Source organism: Macaca nemestrina, chromosome 3 (assembly GCF_043159975.1).
Source record: "Macaca nemestrina isolate mMacNem1 chromosome 3, mMacNem.hap1, whole genome shotgun sequence".
Classification (NCBI taxonomy): Eukaryota; Metazoa; Chordata; class Mammalia; order Primates; family Cercopithecidae; genus Macaca; species Macaca nemestrina.
The window spans coordinates 5,876,197-5,899,815 of NC_092127.1; the positions used below are offsets into that span (position 1 = coordinate 5,876,197).

Sequence of the window (23,619 nt, forward strand, 5' to 3'; positions counted from 1 at the left end):
CTCATCTCTTTCTTTCTCTTCCCTTCCCTTCCCTTCTTCCCTTCCCTTCCCTTCTTCCCTTCCCTCCCTTTCCCTTCTTCCCTTCCCTCCCTTTCCCTTCTTCCCATCTCTTTTCTTCCCTTTTTCTCTTTTCTTCCCTTCTTCCCTTCCCTCCTTCCCTTCCCTCCCCTCCCCTCCCCTTCCCTCCCCTACTCTCCCCTTCCCTCCCCTACTCTCCCCTTCCCCCCCCGCTCTCCCCTTCCCTTCCCTTCTTCCCTTTTCTTCCCTTCTTCCCTTCCCTTCTTCCCTTCTCTTCTTCCCTTCTTCCCTTCCCTCCTTTCACTTCCCTCTGCTCCATTCCCTTCCCCTTTCCTTCCATTCCCTTCCCTTCTTCCCTTTTCTTCCTTTCTTCTCTTCCCTTCTGTTCCCTTTCCTTCTTCCCTTTTCTTCCCTTCCCTTTCTTTCTCTTTCTCCCTCCCTCAATTTCTTTCTTTCTTTCTTTCTTTCTCTCTTTTTTCTTTTTCTTTCTCTTTTCTTTCTTTCTTTTTCTTTCTCTCTTTTCTTTCTTTCCTCCTCCTCCTCCTCCTTCTTCTTCTCCTTCCTTCCTTCCCTCTTTCTTTCTTCTCTCTTTTTTTCTGTTTATAGCAACAATAATAGCACACAACTCAAGGAAAAAAGAGTAACATTGTTTTCAAAGTAACAACCATTTAGAATAAACTCCCCTTTTCCTTATTTTTTCATAAGGGAAAAAATTTAAATTAAATTATAGAAAGCATTAACTCTTATTGGAAAAAAGAATTCTGTTCCTTGGCCAAGTCCCTTGGGATGGGAGTGGTAATTTGGCCAACGTGTTTCTCTTTTGCAGCATAATTTAAAAAGTGACATCGTGATCCTGTGTATGGGCTTGACTCAAATACAACAGAAAAAGAGAAGGAGAACAGACACAAGCAGAGGGCAGAGGTGGAAGAGGGATTTGGGGTTTGATTGAGAGTGGCTGGTGTGGCTGGTGTCTAGCTTTCTTCCCTGGAAAGTTTGCCCAGAGCCTGCAAGTTTCCTTGGGAGCCAAGTGATGTTATAATGCGAATAACATCTAACATCTAAGCACTTGCTATGGGGCATGCATGTTTTATGTCTTTTTTTTTTTTTTTTTTCTGAGGCTGGGCCTCACTCTGTTGCCCCGCCTGGAGTGCAGTGATACAATCACAGCTTACTGCAGATTTGAACGCCTGTGCTCACACAGTCCTCCCACCTCAGCCTCCTGCGTAGCTGGGACCAGGCACATGCCACCATGCCCAGCTAATTTTGAAATTTTTTTATAGAGGTGGGGTCTTGCTATGTTGCCCAGGCTGGTCTCAACCTCCTGGCCTCAAGCAATCCTTCCACCTTGGTCTCCCAAAGTGGGCCACTGCACTCAGCCGTGTTTTATAAGCCTTCACATGAATTGTGTCATTCAAATTTATGTAGCATGACAGAGCCACTCTAGGGAACCTCCGGACTCTGGGTACTTTGTGCTAACTCTGTCTGCTCCCCAGCTCACATCTGCCTCCCTGTCACTTACCTCCTCCTATTTTCTGCTCTGCCTAGTCCTCCCTGTCCCAAAGCCTGCATGGTAATTTCTAGCTCTGCTTTTCCATCTCAAGCTCTCAATCTCCAGCTCTCGATTTCATTTCCATCCTATGGGGGCAATGCTGCTTCAGACCATTCTGCCAGTAATGATTTCCCATTGTCCAACTCTGGAAGCTTCTCCTTGGCTCTGGGGCTCTTCTACAAACCACCTCCTCCTATGGGCACCAGCAGCTAAATCATATTTGAAAAATAAAGTAATAACACTGCATTTTTAAAAACGTAAGTGGCCAAGACATAGACAAATAATTATTTTTAAGTGCTGTGACTACAGAGACACAGCTGGAAAGTTTACAAGTGGGTCCACCGAAGCGTATTGTTTCCTGTTTATGCACTGAGTCCAGAGGTTTGCGTTACTAACTTCTAAGTGAAAAAGAGTTTAAATGAGGCCATGATGTGGGATAACATCAAATTAAAATCTTGCCCTTTTCCTTGGTTCCTCCCTTTGGTTAGCTCAACTGCAAAGTTAGTGTTGACTTTGTCATCTTCTAAAATTCCACCTCTGTGGGTGCTTGTATTTCTGGAACGTTCACCAAAAATAATAAGGTTGAACTCTCTCCCCTGGTGTTAATTCTGGGTTGTTTGGAACCCGGCTTATCTGAAGGAGTCGGTCTCTGGACTTTCTAGTAAAGGGTGAGCATAGATGTGTGGAAAAGGGGGTGCTGTTCCTTTAAATTCTGAAAGTGAACTTGGCTCAGGAAGGCCAGCGGCTCAAGGTCCAGCCCCTGGAAGAGAGAATAGCTACAGATTCTCCATCCTCAGTCTTTGCAAGGAGACAGCTGTGCCAGCCGGGCTCTGGCAGGCTCCTGGCAGCATGGCAATGAAGCTTGGGACCCTCCTGCTGGCCCTTGTCCTGGGCCTGGCCCAGACGTCCTCTGACCGCCGGAAGCTGCTGGTGTTTCTGCTGGATGGTTTTCGCTCAGACTACATCAGTGATGAGGCACTGGAGTCATTGCCTGGCTTCAAAGAGATTGTGAGCAGGGGAGTAAAAGTGGATTATTTGACTCCAGACTTCCCTAGTCTCTCGTATCCCAATTACTATACCCTAATGACTGGTGAGTACCGTGTCCTCTTCTGGGCAGGGAGGGGAGGGCTGGAGTCCAGCAGGGAACAGTGAGCTCCTGGCATCGGAGTCTTATTTAAATGCTCTGTATTCTCTAGTCCTTTGGGACATCAAAGGTAGATAAGAAATCTGTGTCCTTGGCTGAGCAGACTTTTGTTTTTGCGGTGGTGTTGTTTCCCAAAAGTTATCCCAAGGACCTGTTCTGGATTCTCAGTGTGGAGGACAGAGAACTACAGCAGTAGATGATATTTGACGATATTGAAAGTGGTTGTTTATTTTAGAAAGAGAAATTCTAATGAGCCTCATATATTCTAAGTTCAAGTTTGCACAATCAACAGGTGTCCGTGCATGCGTCCCAAACTCCTTCTGTCCCTTTGCTCTGCGGTCATGTCATCCTGGCGTCCTGTGGGCTTGTTTCTCAGTGTGTTAGACTGTGAAGGTACCTGTGGGGTCCTCAGAGGGGAGTAGTGCTCCTGGACTACTTGGGGAAGGGGGAATTTTTAGGTCTTATCCTTTTCTGTTATTTAGCAATGCCACCTTCCCCTTCCTCTGCCTTTTTTGGCCAGGTAAAATGATACAGAGAAGAAAAAGCTTGTATAGTTCAGGTTCCCCGTTTGTGATTTGCAGCATCTGCAAAAGACCAACCAACAAAAACTCAACAAAACAAATCAAACCTCTGCTAACCCAGACTGCCTGGGCTTGGGATCGCTGAGTTTCCTAAGGACGGCCTTCATCTGGAATTGCCAGGAGTCCAAACGCACCTGCACGAACCTGAGCCTCTACCTGTGCAATAATAGAATGTGCGGCCTTCTCTTTGCTCACAGAGCTGGATTCCCAGTTCCTGGTTTGTTTTTCAGCTATAACCTTTGTAAACGCAGTGAGAGGCTCTCAGAAAGAATTTAGCAAACTATCCAGGGAGGCCATTAAGAATGCACTGTTATTGCTGGTTATGCGGGACTCAGCCATGTGCTCTGAGCACAGAGAGAACTCTACTAATTATGTTAACAGAAAGAGAATGAGATCGCTGATATCTCATGGATCTCCACAGAACACTAAAGCCGAAGGGGTCTAAAACACACATTTTTATCTCTGACTTTGTGCACAGACAGTATATACACGTGTATGTAAAAATGCCATAAGCTGATGCCCCAAATTGAAGGGAAGAGATACTCATTTGCATGAAAATGAGGGCATGAGAGAGAGAGAAAAATTCAGACCGCACACAAGCAAGGAAGTTATGTATTTGTTTTTTATTTCCCACAGCAGACAAGAAAACAGTCTGTAAGATAAACAGAATTAACAAAAGTCTCTGGCCGTCCCCTGGCCTGCGTCTCCCTTTGCAGGGAAGCGGTTTGCAGGCTGCCAGGTCACACACAGATGTCATTGTGTGCACGGCCGACTCCAGCTCTGCACAGCGGCTTCACACACACGGCCCACCCCACTCCAGCTGTCTTTCAGAGCCTTGCTGGGGGACCCAATTCATAAACTGCCACGCCACGTGCAGCTTCTGCCATCTCAGTGGAAAACGAACAAAATCCATTTTAGAAAGGACTCAAGTAAGTAACAGGACCATTACAGACTCCACAGAGACACTCAGCCAGTGACATGGCCTTTTGTTTGTCAGACTCACACTCCTGATATCGGCACAAGGAATGATTTGCACATAGCCTCCGTCACGCTGAGACACGCCTTCTTTTCAGGCTGTGTGTGTTTCCCTTGTGTCGTCCTCAGAGAAGAGCCTCTTCCATTACGGGCAGCACAGGTCCCATGAGTGCCTGGCAAAGATCTCACCCTGGCTTTGAAACTGAGGCTGGCCCAAGGAAGCCACAGGTCTCCATATGTGTTAGTCTCTGCGTTTTCAGATGGCCAAATGTATTCACTGATGTGGAAGTCTGCTTGGTCTATATGTTTCTTAGAAGCTGCCCCGCACAAGGGAGGTATCTAGCAAGGCTCATGTTTATGTCCAAATGTCCTTGGGTATGATTTGTCTTGTACCTACTGGGCAGACTTGCAGACTTGAAGCAGGATTCGCAGGCTGGGAGATGCCGGGCCATGAAGCTGGTATCACCTCCACTGTCTTGGAACTGACTCAGGGTTAAATTTAGACTATTTTCCCCAATATCCGTACTTATTTTTCCACCTGATGCTGAAAACCTCCTCTTTTATTCATATAAGGAAGGATATAGCCATTGGGAATTGTACCTAAACATATGGTTTGAGTATTTGAGCATTTTATGAACCAACAAAATCGCTATGTTAGATCTTTTTGGAACGAAAAGATACGCTGTTTTAGGGTTCCTCAGCATTCATAAGAGAGGCTAAGCTCTCACTTCATTACCCGAATTATTGCTCAGAAGACAGAAAGCCCCTGGTGTTCTTCCCTTTGCATAACGAGGAGTGATGAGTTGTTGGAAAGAATGCTGACCTTCGAGCTGGGAGAACTCGCTTGGAGACTTCAGGCAAATAAAATGAGATGAACTGCCAGGGCTGCATCAGGCTGGGATTTCAGATGCTGCTGGATGCAGACATAGAACTAGGGAATGCATGGGGAATTTTATTTTATTTTATTTCACTTTAAGTTCTGGGATACATGTGCAGAACGTGCAGGTTTGTTACATAGGCATACATGTACCATGGTGGTTTGCTGCACCTGTCAAGTCGTCATCTAGGTTTTAAGCCCTGCATGCATTAGGTATTTGTCCTAATGCTCTCCCTCCACGTGCCCCTGATCCTCCAACAAGCCCCAGTGTGTGATGCTCCCCTCCCTGTGTCCATGTGTTCTCATTGTTTGACTCCCACTTAAGAGTGAGAACATGCGGTGTTTGATTTTCTGTCCCTGTGTTAGTTTGCTGAGAATGATGGCTTCTAGCTTCATCCATGTCCCTGCAAAGGACATGAACACATTCTTTTTTATGGTTGCATAGTATTCCATGGTGTATATGTGCCACGTTTTCCTTATCCATTCTATCATTGATGGGCATTTGGGTTGGTCCCAAGTCTTTGCTATTTGCACAGGGAATTTTAAAGTTAGGGCTGGCCCCTCCTAGGATGCCTTCATGTGGAAATTATGCAAATGGCTGAAACTCCCTTGAGAGGGAGAATTTCACAGTGAATGGGGATGGGAAGTCAACAGGCCTATTTGTGAGCAACCTTGAAACCATCTAGCCCAGTTGCTGCCATGAAACCACCATGGCTGATTATTTATTTGCCTCAAAACATGTTTACATCAGGACAAACGTAACCAAAATGCCAATCATGATCATGAAGATGAATCAAACAATTGATTGCTGGGAACACTGAATCTTAAAAATGGCCTTTCACCAGGGAGATTACATTCAAATAGGGGAGGAAGAACACTCGCGAATGGGCACCCGCTAATATTCTAAAGTGTGTAGCAAGGTGTTGTGAGCCCAAATGTGTCCTCGCCCTCCTGTCTCCCAGTTCAAGTTGGGGTTCCAGCCCCCAGTACCTCAGAATGTAACTGCATTTGGAGATAAGGTCTTTAAAGGTGACCAAGTTAAAATAAGGCCATTAAAGTGGGGCCCTATTCCAATATGACGGTATAGGAAGGCGAAAAGACACAGGCATGTGCACGTGCAGAGAAAAGGCCATCTGAGGACACACCAAGGCGGCCCTCACAGGCAGTGGAGAGGGGCCCAGGGGACACCAACCCTGCTAACACCTTGTTCATGAACTGTGAACAAATAAATTGCTGTTGTGGGAGCCACTCCATCTGTGGTACTTTATAATGGCAGCCCAAGAGAATGAATACACAAAGAATAGGGAGTAGAGTCCCAGCGTGTTGCAGAGGACCAGGGAGAGGAGACGTTCCTTCCAGCTGGAGTAGCGTGAAAAAGGCATTTTAAAGAGGAGAGATCTGAGCTGGAAGAAACAGCCACTGGCGTGGTGTGTGTCTTTACATCTTACTTTAGGCATAAGCTCTCTTTCTGAAGAGTGGTGTGTGGATCACCTTCATTCTAGTGCAAACACAACCACAGTTTCAATGCCCTTGGAATGCTTTCTGTTTTAGTCTATCTTACCGGGGATCTTTTTGTAACGTTATTCTCTCTTTGGGGTAAATTCACATTTGACTGAAGTGGAGTTTAACATAAAGTCAAGGAAAGAAAGCAGTGATTTGTTCAATCCAGGTCATGGGTAAGAGGGAAATGCCGCATCTGTTTTGAGGCAGCGTAACTTAGCATCGTTTTGTTAAGGCTAATGGTAACATTTGTTTGCAATTCTCAAACACTTCTGGTTAAGCAGTTGGGGAAAGTGGCCCAGAAACGTTCTGAGTAGCGGGGAAGCCAGTCTAGAACTTCGTCTTTACTGCCAGTAACCCACCCAGTGATCAACAGATGCTGAAACAAGTTTGTCCCACAGTATATTACTAGTATTTCAACATTTAGACACTAGGAAATAAAGTGCAGGGAAATTTAGTGTTTTGTTTCAGGCACCAAAGAATGTCATGGCAGAGCTGAGATGGGAGAGTAGGCATCAGAGACCCTGTTCTCACACAGCAACTGGCTGGGGCCTAGGCCTGCATCTTGTAGTGGCCAGAAGGTTGTGCGAGTGACCTGAGACCCGAGGATAGAGATCTCCTCAAGACAGTCCAGGGAGCAGCGAGAGACTGAATCATCGTGCTCCTCTGTGGAAATCAAGGCAACAACAGGGATGCTAACTACTCAGAATTACTATTTGTGCCACGGTATTTTGTCTCGCACTCCTAGAAATTACCTGTGACACAAATTCTTACCTGATATCAAGGATCCATTGTTCTGGAGTAAAACAGCAGAGTAAGGTATACTTCCTACCATCCCACCTTTTAAGAAAATATCTGATTTAAGTTAAAACTGGACCAAAGGCAATCAAGGCAGAAAGTACTTGAACAATCATGTTTTGAGAAAGCTGGCATCCTCAGCCTACTGCAGAATTCAGGCTTCCTTTGAGGGGCTGTTCAGAGACTCTGCATTCACACAGCTCCAGGTAGGGTGGAGAGAGCCTCCCTGGTCCCCTCCCCTCTCCTTTCCCCAGGATCAGCATTTACATGGGGACATTGCCCCAGCTTGTGAGCCTCCTTCAATGTAGGTACCTCCTGAAATAAATCTCTCTTTGGCGGGCCCTCTTCCTGTCTTCCTACTGTCGCTTGCACCAAATCCAGCCAAGCTTCTGTTTGGAACAGTGTCCTCCCGGGGGTCCTGGTCAATCCCAGCCTTGGTTCCCTGGCTGGGAGCTGCATCTGTCCCTCCTTTCTGACAGCTCACTGGTCCCAGGATTCTGTCCTCCCTTGGTTTCCTTTTACTTCACTCACTCCTCCGTGGTCCCTTCCCTTGGTTCCTCCTGATCTCCCCGACCTTCCTTTGTCTCACAGTGAAATCAGCTGTCCTTTCAAGGTCGATCCTCAGCCTCTCCTCACCCAACCTCCTCCACTGCTGACCACTGGCTGAAGCCGCAACCCCAAATGCCCGGAACCTCCTCTGCTCCAGCTCCCTCTCGCTGCCTGCCCTACAACCAAAGCGGCCCTGGGAAAGCAGTCCCGATCACGCCACTCCTCTGTCCACACCCTCCGGCGAGTTCTGTTGTACCAAGTGGAATCTAACGCTCTTGCAGACCTGGCCCCATAGGTCACCCAGCCCTTTCGGGGCCTTGCTCCCACCACCCTTCCCTTCGATTGCCTGTGTCCCGCTGGGCATGCTTGAGTGCGCTGCTTCTCCTGGCTGCTTCCCTTCTGCTTGTTCCCCAGAAAGGCCCAAGCTGGGCATCGCTGCGTTCTTCGGATCTGCCTCCCAAGGTCACCGTGGCGGATGCATTCCCCGGCCACCCCATCAGCGCTCTCTATCCCTCTTACTCTTTATTTTCCATCACGGCACCAGTTTATTTATTTCTATCTTCTCCAAGTAAAATTTATTATAGTGGGCTGGGTGCGGTGGCTGACGCCTATAATCCCAGTAGTTTGGGAAGCCGAAGCAGGTGGGTCATTTAAGGTCAGGAGTTCGAGAGCAGCCTGTCTAACATGGTAAAACCCTGTCTCTACTAATAACACGAAAAAAATTTCACTGGGTGTGGTGGCGTGTGCCTGTAATCCCAGCTACTCGGGAGGCTGAGGCAGGAGAATCGTTTGAACCTGGGAGGCGGAGGTTGCAGTGAGCCGAGATCATGCCACTGCACTCCAGCCTGGGTGACAAGAGTGAAACGTCATCTCAAAAAAAAATTATTTTAGGGAAAAAGCATTATAATGGTGATTAAGACATTCAGAGTTTCAGGGAAATGAATGATTACTTTGATGTTCGACACTTCTAAACTAATGAGGAGGAGAAAACACTACAGTCATGCTTTGCTCATATGAAAGCAATTCGCATTTAGAGAACCGATTACCCTTTATGTCTAGTAATCTTACATATCCCAAAATGTGTCTTTCAGTTTTGTTTTAAATTTTGATTATAAGGTTGGAGTCAGAAAGAGGCCTGGGGGGAGAGTCACCTCCAAGGAGAGCTGTGTCAAAGTAGGAGATGAAAGAGGCTGGGGATGGTGGGAGAAAGTTTAACCAGGACACCAGCGGTCCGCACAGCCCAAAGGAGATCCTCCTTGTAGTGAAGATCACTGAAGTCGAGAAAGTGGAGCCAACAGCCACGCGTGGAACCAGGCACATGATTCAACAGCCACGCATGGAACCAGGCACGTGACTCAACAGCCACGCGTGGAACCAGGCACGTGGCTCAACAGCCATGCGTGGAACCAGGCACGTGATTCAGAACCAGCGTGGAACACTGTGAGGACAGTTCAGGCCTAGGTGCCAGTGGTCTGGCTGTTGGACCTAGGGACGCATGTAGCAGCTTAAAGGGACTTGCATGGCCATCCTTGTGTTTTCGGCCTCTGTCCCAAGCTGCTTAGGTGGCCAGGCTGTTTATGCCAGCATCACAAGGAGCTACTTAGATGTTTAAAAATATCGGGGCATGTTATGGGCTATTTGTACACCCCCAAAACCCACGTGTTAATGCCCTACCCCCCAATATCGCAGAATGTGACTGTTTTTGGAGATAAGATCTTTAAAGAAGTAATGAAGGTAAAATGAGGTGACTAAGGTGGGTACTAATCCAGTATCGCTGGTATCTTTATAAGGAGAGGAGATTAGGACCCAGACGGGCACAGAGGGAAGACCACATATAGACACGGGGGAAGGCGGCTGTCTGCAAACCAAGAAGAGAGGCCTCAGAGGAAATCAACCCTGATGACATCTTGATCTGAAACTCCCAGCCTCCAGAACTATAAGAAACTGGATTTCTTTTGTTTACCCACCCAACCTGTGTTACTTTGTCATGACAGCCATTGGAAAGCAATATAAACAGGATTGTGACACTAGGCTGCTAATGGAAGAATGCAGGGGTTTTTTTTACACAGCCCACGTCTATGACCAAACCTACTCACTGAGAGTTTCTGGTGACTTCTGCCCTGAAATTGAGGCAGTCATGGTGTGTTCGCTTCCTAGAGCTGCTCTAGCAAATTTGGATGCCCAAAGTCTGAAATCCAGGTGCAGGCAGGGCCATGCCCTCTTTGAAATCTCGAGGGGAGAATGTGTTCTGCGCCTTCCCCCCGCCTTCTGGTGTTGCCAACAATCCTGGGTATTCCTTGGCTGGTAGATACATCACTCCAACCTCTGCTTCCGTTGTCACAGGGCATTCTCTGTGTCCCTCTCTGTGCCTCTCCTTACAAGGACACCAGCCATATTGAATTAGGGCCCACCTTCATGACATCATCTTAACTTGATTACATCTGCAAAGGGCTTATTTCTAATAAGGTCACATTCACAGGTCCTGAGGGTTGGAACTTCAATATATCTTCTTGGGGGCCACAAGTCAACTCCCTACGAAAGGTCCGGTGGAGAAAGCTATGGATTTGCTGTCAGAGATCGAATTTAATCTATTCTGTCATTCTTTGACTTTCAGAACTTGAACAGCTTCTTTTGAGTGTTAATCTTTTGTTTTGTTTTGTTTTGTTGTTGAGACGTAGTCTCACTCTGTCACCCAGGCTGGAGTTCGGTGGCATGATCTCAGGTCATTGCAACCTCCGCCTCCCTGGTTCAAGTGATTCTCCTGCCTCAGCCTCCTGAGTAGCTGGGATTACAGGTGCCCGACACCATGCCTGGCTAATTTTTTTTCTTATTTTTAGTAGAGATGGGGTTTCACCACATTGGCCAAGCTGGTCTCGAACTCCTGACCTCAGGTGATCCACCTGCTTCAGCCTCCCAAAGTGCTGGGATTACAGGTGTGAGCCATTGCGTCCAGTGAGTGTTAATATTTTATCAGTAGAATGTAGAAAGTAAATGTTACCCAATAGGCTTGCTGTGAGAACAGAATGAGCAAATATACGTGTAAACTCACCATTAGTAACAGCGTACATATTACGCCCTTTATCAGTAAGGTGAGGCTGAGTTATGTTGTTGCAACAAGCAATTCCACACCATGTCTGAGTCTTAGAATAGCTAACGTTTATTCCTCAATCATGTACGTGGCCTTGAGGAATGACCTCCACCCCATTTCCTTTTCATTCTGGGACCCAGGCTGAAAAAAGCAACTTCTAAATGAGACATGCTGCTCTCATGGCAGAGGTAAAAGAGAAAACAGCACATTGTCATCATGGGTAGTTCGGGCAAAGGAAAAGTGAGTGTGTTCAGGTCCGAAGGAGGGGGTGCTGAGCCCATTCACCATCTGGGTGTGGGTTGGGGGTTACAGAGAATTGAGTGTGTAAAAAACATGTGCAATTGATGAAAGTCTATGAAAGCCACACCAAACGGTAGTCCAACAGGCTCCTCCTTCCCTCCTTTTCCACTCCAGACATCACCGCATCTGCTCTTTGTGATGGACTGTAAGTGAGGGGGAGAGTTGAATTTGAAGAGCATCCATGAGGCAGAACTTGCTGATTGGCTGACAAATGAATATGAAAGAAGAGCCCAAACCGATGCCACAGCTACAAGATCGTCTGAAGTCTGAGTAAAGGGGCTCCTATTAGCATAGATGGGAAAGTTCGAAGGGCTGTTTATCTCAGTGAGATTTATTTGGAAAAGTAACTTTTCACCAAATTATATTTCAAGTGGAGTAAGATATTCACTTGACGTTATCCCTTTAGGGGATCAGAGACAATGTCTTAAAGGAGAGTTCAAGAAGCATGCAGAATACCACCGAGGCAAAGGAGAGAAATTGATCCTGTGGGTCCTAGTGGACCCCAGGAAATGGACTTCCTATCTCACTGCTTGCTACCCAGCTGGTGCAGAATATTTCTCACAGATGCACAGTTAAAATCTGCCTTCCCATCTGAATTAACTTTTGTCAACATTTTGTCATATACTTCCCAGAGACACCTAACAACATTTTTCTACTTCAAACTACACTCTGTGTAATGAGCCTCGATTAAGCTGCCTAAAGATGCAGGCATGGCAGGCAAGGTGTCCAGCAATAGAAGCTAGAAGTGGGTAAGAGCACTAGTAACCAGCCATGCCCCGAGGAAAAAAAAATGTGTTCTAAGAATTTACTAAAATAACGTCTCCCAGCACATCATTATTTAAGCTCCTATCAACAAACCTCTCTGCACTGAAGTGTCACTTTTCAAAAAATATGTTTCTTTCGGCTTCTGTGGTGATGAGAGGGTGTTCTGATTATACGGCATTCAGCTGCTGGAAACTCACTCCATGAAGAAGGGAGTGGTTAGAGTAGTGGGCCAAGCTGTAAAAGGTGGTGAAAGCTTTTGATTGTAGTAACAGCAAAGGCGTTTCTAGAAGGCTTGTCCACGTGGAGCCACTGCGGTCTACACGCCATGGCGATCTCACAACCCCCACCCCTGCCTCCCTCACCCCAGCGTTGATGGATAGGATCATGTGCCTCCTGTCCAGGCTTTCGGGGTGGCTTGACCCCTGCGGCTCCAGTTCCTGCTCAGCATGGGCGCTGTGCCAAAAGTGGGTTAAAGGGCATTTCAAATTAATTCAGAGGGAGCCTGACTCAGCAGGCTAACATTCGTTTCAGAGACACCTTCAGCAACACCTGCTCGAGTTTCAGAGCCCCACAATAGGCCCATTGTGTCCACACAATAACCAGGCAGAGACCTGGGGCAGGCCTGGGGGTCCTGGGAGCCCACGTGCAGCGTTTGGCTCTTGTTGGATACTCTGAACCAACTGCCATCATCAGCCCTTTCCATAGCAAGGAGAGAAGATCGAGAAGGCAGATCATGGGAGGATGTGTGGGCCACCTTATTTAGACAAAGGGCTGTCGGGGCTGACACCAGTGGAACTTTGGTCCAGGATACTGAAGATGCTTTAGTTCTTGATGAAGGAACTCCCCCGGGCACCTTCAAGAGCACGTGCACGGGAGAATGTGTGTAAATGTCTGCAGCAGAACACCCCGGGCTGAGTGCTAGGGGCCAGGAGTGGGCTCCAGGTGTGCCGGGAAGCCAAGTCCCCCGGGTGTCACCTTTGGTGGTGAGCAGTCTTGTCCACTCAACCTGGGTTGCTCCGCCGATTATCTGCACGGGGCAGGCTGGGAAGCAGCGTGGTCCACAGGGCAGGGAAAGGGGGCAGAGGTGCCAGCTTCTCCTGACTGCCACAGTCCGCAGGGACTTGGATACATTACATCATCTTCCTAGTCCTGCATTCTTGCTGTTTAGCGTGAGAAGACCGGACAGATGGAGTGCATGATTGATGTTAATTAGGTCCTGGCCACCTAGATGTGCTGACCCCAACCGAAGCCAGAAAGGTTCACAGTGACTCGATAGCCAACTACACATGCTTGAATCCACCTTTTGTTGAGAGGCCTCCATGCACCACGGATCATGTAATGAACCAACACACAAGCAGTAATAACAGTGCAGTAAGGAACCACACTGATGGCTCGGGAGACCAGCACACCTACAACTGAGCCGAGTGGGTCCGGATGTCCTTGGGACACTGGTCGACGGGGGCCTCACTGCTTCCGGCACCAGATGTCAGAACTGGGAGAAGGAGAAGGCTTCGGGCTCTCATGGGCAGAGGCTCTAAAGGTGTCTTGAACGAGGCCAGTTCTTGGCTGCTCTTGTTGTCCTCCCAGATGAGTCTGCTCTCACCATCTAAGCCGCCTTTCACTTTCTATCGGTCTGTTTCAGGGTTGGGGTGGCACCGGGCAGCAGCAGGTGTCATCACTTCAGTCCACTGCATCTGTGGCTATCACTTTGAGGAGGGAGACAGCTTCACAGTGGCCTTACTGATACTTGGCATAAGTGACTCCATTTTGAGACATTAGGAGCACAAATTATTATATCAGGGGTGTGTGCTGGGAATGTTCTAGGTGCTGAAAATACCACAGAGAGGTTCTTAGAGCCCACTGAGTGGGAGCAGGTGGAAAGGGGGACTGGAGGGGGCTCCCAGTAAGATGCTGTGTCCCTTGCCCTGTTTTAAGATCACAATAGCTCCAATTTGACCTGTTTTGTACATATGAAGAAAGTGGTCTATGGACACCAATGGCCTCTAACAAGGACTGGCCTGAGGGAAGGGTGGACGGTAGCAGACAGAAGTCCTGTATCTGTGGATGTCATGGTGGAGACACCCACGGAGTTTGCCTAAGTGGCCCCCAAGCCTTGGGCTCTCCTTCCAGGTTCTGCACACGAACCACCACAGTCGCCCGGGTTCTGCACACGGACCACCACAGTCGCCCGGGTTCTGCACACGGACCGTCACAGTCGCCCGGGTTCTGCACACGGACCGTCACAGTCGCCCGGGTTCTGCACACGGACCGTCACAGTCGCCCGGGTTCTGCACACGGACTGTCACGGTCGCCCATCAGCTCTGCAGCGTGTCTAGCTTTCCCTGAAAGATCCCCTGTGTGTCAGGATTTGGCTTTCACAGGTGGACTTGAGAAAACATTCTGCTTTAAAGGTTGAAAGCAGCCACTGTACAGAAATATGAATGTTTGGGAGAAAACCTCAAATATTGTGTTCTTCAGCCACTCACTAGCAGACCATGGGCCTAGCCTGGAACCTGCTCTCCAGCCCTCTTCAACCTCTGCCTGGCAGCCCAGACTCCTGACAACAGCCCCCTGGCCTATGAAATATCCTGTCACAGAGTCCACCAAAGAGTAAGATGGGTGACTTTGAGGCTGGGGCACGTCAAGGCATGGGGAGCCTGAGAGAAGACGCCTTGGCTCCAGCAGCCCCTGTAAAAATGCTGCCATGTCACTTAGCCTGAAATTTTCCAAGCAGCGTGATCTGTGTGTTAAGTGCCAGTTATGTTAAAACCATTCATGCGGCCGGGCGCGGTGGCTCACGCCTGTAATCCCAGCACTTTGGGAGGCCGAGGCGGGCGGATCACGAGGTCAGGAGATCGAGACCATCCTGGCTAACACGGTGAAACCCCGTCTCTACTAAAAATGCAAAAAATTAGCCGGGCGAGGCGGCGGGCGCCTGTAGTCCCAGCTGCTTGGGAGGCTGAGGCAGGAGAATGGCGTGAACCCGGGAGGCGGAGCTTGCAGTGAGCCGAGATCACGCCATTGCACTCCAGCCTGGGCGACTAAGCGAGACTCTGTCTCAAAACAAAACAAAACAAAACAAAACAAAAAACCATTCATGCATGTTCCCTTGGTCTCTGGTCACATATGCTCTGTGGCATGGAGGCAGCCTCTCTCTTTCTCTGTTCAGCCAGACTCTTCCCAGAGCCCCTAGAAGGAGACACTGCCATTCAGGTCATCAGGGCCCCAGCACAGGGTACCCGCCAGCTGGAGGGAAAACATACCTTTGAAGATGCCTAAGAAACCAGGAATCGTGGAACCTATCTGGATGGCAACTGGACAGACGAGAGAGCAAGATGGGACAGAGACATCTGCTGCCTGTTTTTGAACAATGTGGATTACTTACCTATTTGCAATATTAAATGAAAAATTTCTATCAGATCCAATGAGACTTGCTCAACTCTAGTAGAACAAGCAGACATTTTGTTCAACATTGATTAAACCCCCACTTGTGATTTAGGGAAATACATTCACATTCAAAGAGTTTTTAAAAACATGTTTCTCAACCTAGTGGATCTAAAGCAATGTTCTGTGGTTTGATTTGGTTTTCTCAGTCTGCGCTGCAGATTTGCAAACAGTGACCAGCCAGGGCTCAGGACACCCCAGCTCGAGGTTTTTGTCACTATTCTTCTCTTAACGCCCACCTCTGGGAGCTGCCACTGCCCCTCTGAGAAGCAGGACTAAAGGCCATCTAGGAGACCTTCCCTAGTGTGCAGCCTCAGAAGGGCTCCCGTTTCGCAGGTGGGTCCCTGCAGGCAAGACCTGTCCGTGCAGTAATCCCCGCCACTGTTGGTGTACACTCCCTCGGGGGCAGTGGAGTGTGGACCGTCTCCACATCGGGGTCTAGTGCTTGCTCAGAGGAGACATTGGTTCGTGTTTGTGGGACTGCACTGGCTCAGAGCCAGGGGCTGGGCTTTTCCCAACTCTGTGGCAGAAGCCTTGGGTTGCCCATCTTCTACAAGGCTCTGGAGTTTTCCTGCCAAGCCCTGTCTGTTGGCTGAGGTTGTATTCTTTTCTAACAAACTACCCAATGCATCATATGCCTGTTTTGATCTCACTGGATTCTGGATTCTTCTGGCCAAGCTCCACGGGCCTCTAAGTCCCCTCCCCTCATCTTCATACTGGATGCCTCTCTTGCCCTTAAGGCTGACAGCAGCACCACTGCCATGTTCATCCTGTTGTCCTGGACTTCCCAGCACCCAGAGCTATCCCTGGTGTTCACTGGTCTCTGTGGGAGGATCTAATTCCAGGTTCCAGTTACTCCCAGTCTGGCCCATTCCCCTGCAGCTTAGCTGGCTGGCCTCGTCCCAAACCATGACATCCCTCCCTGCACATTTCTATGAATGACTTTCATAGTCCGTTTTAGCATGCATTTGTCTGTGTAAGACATAACACTAAAACTATATGAATGACCTTGGGAATATGTAACAAAATCCACTACACCCCAATCCAAATTTCCCCCGAAGGCATTCAGAATTACAAAATGCCAAAAGCAGAGGACGACTTAGAGATGCTAGCGCATTTGTCTTATTGTGCAGGACACCGAGGCCAAAGATTCAGATCCGGCAACCAGATAAAGGGAGAAGAACCACACCAAATGCAGGTTTCTGAGCCGGGGCCAGAATCTGATGCCCCTTAGATGATCAGGGATGGAAGCCCAGGTGTTTGTTCCCTTCCAGCCCCTCTCGCCATGTGCCCAAGTTGCCCTCTGCCTGAGCTCTCGACCTTACGCTGAGTACTCTACTCTTTCCATTCTGAACTTCTCTGGGTTGTTTTTGCTTCTTTCTTCACCCTCATTAACATCTCCCAGGATGTACAATCTGAGATGGAGATGAGATTCAAAGCAGTGAGTGAGTGTGTGTGTGTGTGTGTGTGTGTGTGAGATGCATGTGTAGATTTCATCAACAATTTGGCCCAGGAGGAGGTAGAGCCACCTAGAAGACTGTGGCTGGTTTCAGGACACACCTTGGCCATCCTCTCTATTTTCTGGTGCCATGAATAGTAACTGAAGACTGTCTGCTATTCCTTAAACCTTTTACATAATCCCATCAAGCTCTGATGGAACAGATAAGAAAAGCACATTCCAAGGAATTCACTCTCAGCCTGTGTCAACATGCATTATAACGTCCAGCTAAAAGCTAAAGGAATCTAATAAAAACAAAGCAACATTACCCAATCCCCACCCACCTATTTTCCTGTTCTTTCGAACTGACTGGCCAGCTGCGGGGGGGTCTTGAAAGTTGACCTCATGAGATTCCCTCAGGGCACATCAGACTGATCCCTAACCTTCAAACCGGGGGACCATCAGGGTTCTTGCAGCCAGTTGTGAGACGCCTGTTGGGATGGAATTTAAACCGTGATCTCTTCACCTCTCCCTTTTCACCTCCCGGTTTTTGTTGGAGGCCTCTCTGGGAACTCTCAGTCCTTCTCTTTGTTAATACCATCTATTCTTTCTGTAAGAGCTTTACTTCCATCTTCCCGCACACCTACAGCCCAAGCTGCGGTTTTCCTCCACCTGTCTTTCTCTTTCAAGCCAAAATGAGATGCCCTCCTTCCAAAAGGCTTTGACGTGTAGATAGCAACATTTCAGAGGTGGATGGTGCCTTGAGATCTTGTTATTTTCATCCACTTGCTATCTCCTTTTCCACTTGCTGTCTGAACCACAGATTTTGGTAATTACACCAACATATAGTATTGACATACATAATCATACAGTGCCTTCATACATGAATATTATCCATTCAAGGATACCCTGAATATCTACTTTGTAAGAGTTCTAAAGATGCCAGGACGTGGCCTCTGTCCTCAACAAGATTGAATTAAGTTGAAGCAATTAAATATGTGTCAAAATGAATGTAATCATCGGACAGGATAGAACAGGCACTGGGGAAGCACAGCTCATTTCTGAGAGTGTGTGTGAAGAGGGAAGGTTCGCTGAGGTGACAGTTATTTGAGTAAAGCCTGAAGGATCTGGACAGCTTGAAACCTGGAGGAAGGGCCTTGTGGGTGAACAGCACGGCACAAGCCAAGGGGCAGAGATGAGGTGACAAGGAGTGTTTGAAGACGAGAGCTGGGCTTTGGGATGATGGCTCTGACATCTGGGAGCAGGGCAGGTTTCAGGGCCAAGGGAGGCCACTCAAGTCTATGTTGAAAATGATGGAGCCTGGGGGTCGCGTCCCCAGTGCCAGAATGAACCTCAGGTCAAGAAGTTGATCGGCTCTGTGGAGAGGGACCTGCAGGAGCAGCTGGGCGTGGAGGATTAGAGAGAAGGAAGTCTTGGGTCAGATGAGAGTCTGAGCTAGCCTTAGGGGAAGATTAATAAATTACTCTGTGTGTACAGTGAATTGAAGTTCACAGACTTGGGTATGTAAGAAATACTGCATTTCTCAGTTTTTCTTTAAAAAACCTAAATCTATCCATGATCCTTGAACACATTCGTCTAAGTGAAATCTGCCAGAAACAAAAGGACAAATATTGTATGTTTCCACTTATATCAGGTTACCCAGAGTGGTCAAATTCACAGAGACACAGCACAGAAGGGGAGTTGCCAGAGGCTGTGGCGATGGGGAATTGGAGTTAGTTTTAAGGGGTACAGAGTTTCCAGTTTAGGATGATAAGACATTCTGGAGCTAGAAGTGGTTGATTACACAATGGTGTGAATGTACTTAATGCCACCGAAGTACACATTTAAAAATGATTAATCATGTCCTTTGCAGGGACATGGATGAAGCTGGAGACCATTATTCTTAGCAAACAAATGCAAGAAGAGAAAACCAAATACCACATGTTGTCACTTATAAGTGGGAGCTGAATGATGAGAACACATGGACCCATAGAGCGAAACAACACACACTGGGGCCTATTGGACGGCGGAGGGTGGGAGGAGGGAGAGGATCAGGAAAAATAACTAGTGGGTACTAGACTTAATATCAGGGCGATGAAATAATCCATACAACAAACCCTCGTGACACAAGTTGACTTAGGTAACAAACCTGTGCTTGTACCCTTGAACTTAAAATAAAAGTTACGAAAAATCAACATACAAAAATAAATAAAAAATTAGAAATTAGAAATTTTTCAAAATGTTCAAATGGTACATTTTTGTGTTATGTATATTTTACCATGATAAAAAAAAAATCTGACTCTGACTTCCAAGCCACTGGGCTTATCGGCATTTCAGTTTTGATTACTGCTGGGTAGCTGGGGGGGTGTCTTTTTCCTGCTGAGGTCTAGGAAAGGCCCTTAGGTCATACGCAGTCCCACGGAGTTGGGTCAGCAGCCCTGGTCATTGGTCCACACTAGGCCCCACCAAATGCCCATGTGCCAGCTCCAGAGACCAGGCTCTGCGGCGTTGGGCAGGACACCCTTGTGCCATGATGCCAGCCTTCCCCACTGTATCTCACAGACATCAGTCCTCCCCTGTGGGTTCTGCCACCAAGCAGGGCATTGTCTCCCACACTCCCCAGACAGACTGGCTCCTTCCTTTTCCTCCCTGGTCTGGGAAGAAGACTTCTCACCAGGGCCACTGTTGTGGGTGTGGCCTGTGCAGTCCCACAGGGCTCTGTGCTTATTAGGACCTGTGCTTGGTTTAATGCACTGTTGTCACTGTTTTGAAATTCTTAATAATTTGTGGATGAAGGATCTCACATATTCATTCTTCACTAGGCCCTGCAAATTATGTAGCCTGTCTTGCCTTCTTATCTTCCTGTCTTCTCTGAAAGGCATGTGACCTTCTTCCCTTCCTGCCAGAAACATTGTCACGATGTGCTCAAATGCACACAGGAGAGGTGCACCCAGCAGTCATCTTGGCTGTTTGTTGCTCCAGAAACACAGGACGATGAGGGGAGCACACAGGGAGAAAACATGCTAATTAATGTGCAGTGAAACATCTCACTAGAGCATCTAAATGAATCGTTTCTATCCTTGCACTGTGACACCTGCAAGACGTTCAGGTGGTGACTTCCTAGCAGCCATGAAGGCCTGGAGATACTGACTGAGGAGTGGGAAATCATCTGAGTAGATGAGGGAAGATGATGGTAAGAAAGAGGAACCTCAGGGACCATGCTCACATTCAGTGGGCACAGTGTGGAGGAAGAGGTATCAAAGGAGACAAAGGAAGAGGCAAAGAGCTGTCAGGGACCGTGGCAACAAAAGCCAAAAATAACCTTAGGATCCCAGCAGGGCCAAACCAATCAAGGAAAGACAAAGCTTCTAATAGAAGAAAGTCAGTATTATCAAACTGAACAATTAAAGAAAATAAGAAATAGAAGCGTCCTTAGGTTAGGGGATTTGTACTTAGAAGCAGAGTTTGCGGACCCCTAGGGAGCTGGAAAGGAGGAAAAATGCTTTGTAGGTAAATTCTGCATTTGGAGCTTTGGTGGTTGGTATTTGCCTGTGTAGCTGGGAATCTGGAGGATGTAACCTAATTTACATATGCTAATTAGGTCCCATATATGGATCTATAGTGGTGATCTCAATTGATCTTTTAAAATGATGACTAATAGCTTTATTGAGGTATAATTTACATGTTACAAAATCCAGCCATTTTAAGAGTACAACTCAGTTGTTTTTAGTATATTTACAGAGATGTGCAACCGTTGCCACAGTACACTTTTATTTAGAATATTTTTATCACCCCAAAAGGAAACTTTATGCCCTACAGTTGTTTCCCATCCTCACCTGCAACTCTAAGTAACCTCCAACTCTGCCTTTATAGATTTGTCTTTTCTGGACATTTCGTACACATGGAATCATACAATATGTGTTCTGTTGGGTCTGGCTTCTCTCATTCACTAACTCTGATGATTCTGAGGATCTTTCATGTTGTATTAGTATGTTTCTCCTTTTTATTGCCATCTACTGAACTGTGCGGATAGGCCACATTTTGCTTCTTCATTTTTTAATGGATGAACATTTAGGTTGTTTCCACTTTGTGGCTATTGTGAATAATACTTCTGTGAATATTTGTGCACAAGCCTTTGTGTGAATGTATGTTGTCATTTCTCCTGAATAGATACATAAGAGTGAACTTGCTGTATCGTAGGATAATTCTGTGTTTAACATTTTGAGAAATTGCCAAACCGTTTTTCAAAATGGCTGCACCATTTTACATTTTCACCAGCAGTGTGTGAAGCTCTGACATCCCCACAACCTCACCAACACTTGTCATCGTCTTTTTAAAATTAGAGCCACGCTGATAAAAGAGCCATTATTGTCTTTTTTATCAAAGCCATTCCAGTGGGTATGAAGTGGCATTTCATGGTCGTTTTATTTGCATTTCCCTAAAACCTAATGATGTTGAGCATCTTTTCTTTTCATGTGCTTGTGGGCTATGTGATAATTTATTTGGAGAAATGTTTATACAAATCTTTTTACTCATTTTAAAAATTAGATTGTCATTTTATTTTTAGTTGTAGGAGTTCTTTCTATATTCTAGATATAAATTCCTTATGGGATATATGATTGGCATATATTTTTCTTCCAGGCTGTGGATTGTCTTTTCACTTTCCTGATGGGATGTCTTGGTGTATAAAAGCATTTAGTGTTGATGAAGTCCTATTTATCAACTTTTCCTTTTACGACTTGTACTTTTTGTGTCATAACTATGAAATAATCCCCTAACCCAACATCATGATAATTTACTCCTACATTTTCTTAAAAGAAAAATAAAGTTTCTAGCTCTTACATTTAGGTTTGTGACCCCTTTTGAATTACTGTTTATATGCAATGTGAGGTAGTTGTCCCAGCACTATTTGTTAAAAAGACTTCCTTTTCCATTGACTTATTTCTGACACTTTTGTCAAAAATCAATTGACCATAAATATTAGAGATTATTCTTGGGCTTTCAATTTTATTCCAATAATCTATTGATCTTTAGGTGTATCCTTATGGTGAGATCAGACTATCACGATTGCCACAGCTTTATAGAAAATTTTGAAATGAGTATGTGTAAATCCTTTAATTTTGTTCTTTTAAAGATTGTTTTGGCTATTCCAAGTCACTTGTACTTTCATATTAAATTTGGGAAGAGCATGCCAACTTTTGCAAAAGCCGGTTGGAATTTGGATAAGGATTGTGTTGAATCTGTAGTCCAACTTAGGTAGTATTGCCATCTTAACAATATTAAGCCTTCTGATCCATGAACATGGGATGTCTTTCCATTTATTTTGGTTTTTGCAGTTTCCTTCAGCAATGCTTTGTAGCTTTCAGTGTACATTTGGTACTTCTTTTGCTAAGCATTGCTAAATGTTTTATTCTTTTTGACGTTATTGTGAATGGAATTATCTTCAGAATTTTATTTTTGCAGTATAAAAACTGGAATTATCTTCCTACTTTACTGAATTTGTTTATTAGTTAAAAGTTTTTTATGTATTCCTGAGGATTTTCTGCATACAAGAATATACAAGATCCTATTTTCTGCAAATAAAGGCAGTTACTTCTTCCTTTCTAATCTTGATGCCTTCAATTGATCTTTATAGTCACCTTAGGATTTATGTACAGGCATTTTACAGATGAGAGAACTTTCATCTAGAGAGGTTAAGCGCCTTGCCTGAGGTCGGTTAGCCAGGAAGTGAGTGGATCAGGCCCAGAACAGAGGGCTTCTGCTCCCCCCGCCATCACTCTGCGTTTTCAACACACTGCCTCCAGTTGGCAGAGTCAGGATCTGAGAAGACAAAGGATGGCCTATCTCTGTAGCATTCCCATTGTCTTCCTTTATTACAAGCAGCCAGATTCAGTCAAGCAGGGAGCAGAACGTACATTTCCCAAATGTCTACCGTGTTTTGTACTATGCTCAGTGCTAGGCACATTCAAACACTATTCCAGTTAATCCTCATAAAACCCTGTGAAGTAGTCACAATTGTTGGCATTTTACAAATGAGGAAATCAAGGCTCTGAGATATAAAATTACTTGTTCAAGATCACAGAGCCCCTAAATGGAAGAACTATGAGTGCAAAATCCTGTGCTCCCCACAACATCATGCCGCCTCTTCCTTCCTGCTTCTGAGGAAGCAACTCTCAGGGCAGTGCCATCCTGCATAGCCATCTACGTGTCTCTCCCTTAGACAGTGATTTTGTAGCGGCATTATACACATGGCATACATCTGCACACATAGACACCCATAGTACATGAGCCACTGCCTTTCCAGGCTTCCTTCAGACTAAGCAACCTCATGGGTAACTATTTTTTAAACCCTCCTTTGTGTGTCTCAATGGACAATGTGAACAATAAGCGCTTCTGGGGTTGAGTATAAAAGAGAGGATTCAACATCAGACACTTAGCTACTTATCTCAAATGGTCAAGGCTGCACAGTTGTGAAAAATGGCTTAAACAGGCTTCTTTTGATAAGTCACATCTGGGATACTGCCCCAGACCACCAAGAGGCAGCTCTGGACAAGTTGTTTCTGATTATACTTGGTTATGGGGACCTGGGAAGG

At 46.4% G+C, this 23,619-nt stretch overlaps 1 protein-coding gene across 3 annotated transcripts in view; it reads left to right on the plus strand.

Annotated features, from left to right (window-relative positions):
• The first annotated feature begins 2,336 nt into the window (after window positions 1–2,336).
• LOC105466586 (ectonucleotide pyrophosphatase/phosphodiesterase 6) overlaps window positions 2,337–23,619 on the plus strand; it is a 128,811-nt gene continuing 107,528 nt past the window's right edge. The window contains exon 1 of one of the 3 annotated variants that reach the window (XM_011715640.2): window positions 2,337–2,657. In XM_011715640.2, coding sequence (XP_011713942.2) covers window positions 2,417–2,657 — 241 coding nt within the window. In that variant the 5' untranslated portion in view covers window positions 2,337–2,416. The remainder of the gene's footprint in view (window positions 2,658–23,619) is intronic. The other 2 variants (XM_011715642.3, XM_011715641.2) reach the window with 2 other exon arrangements.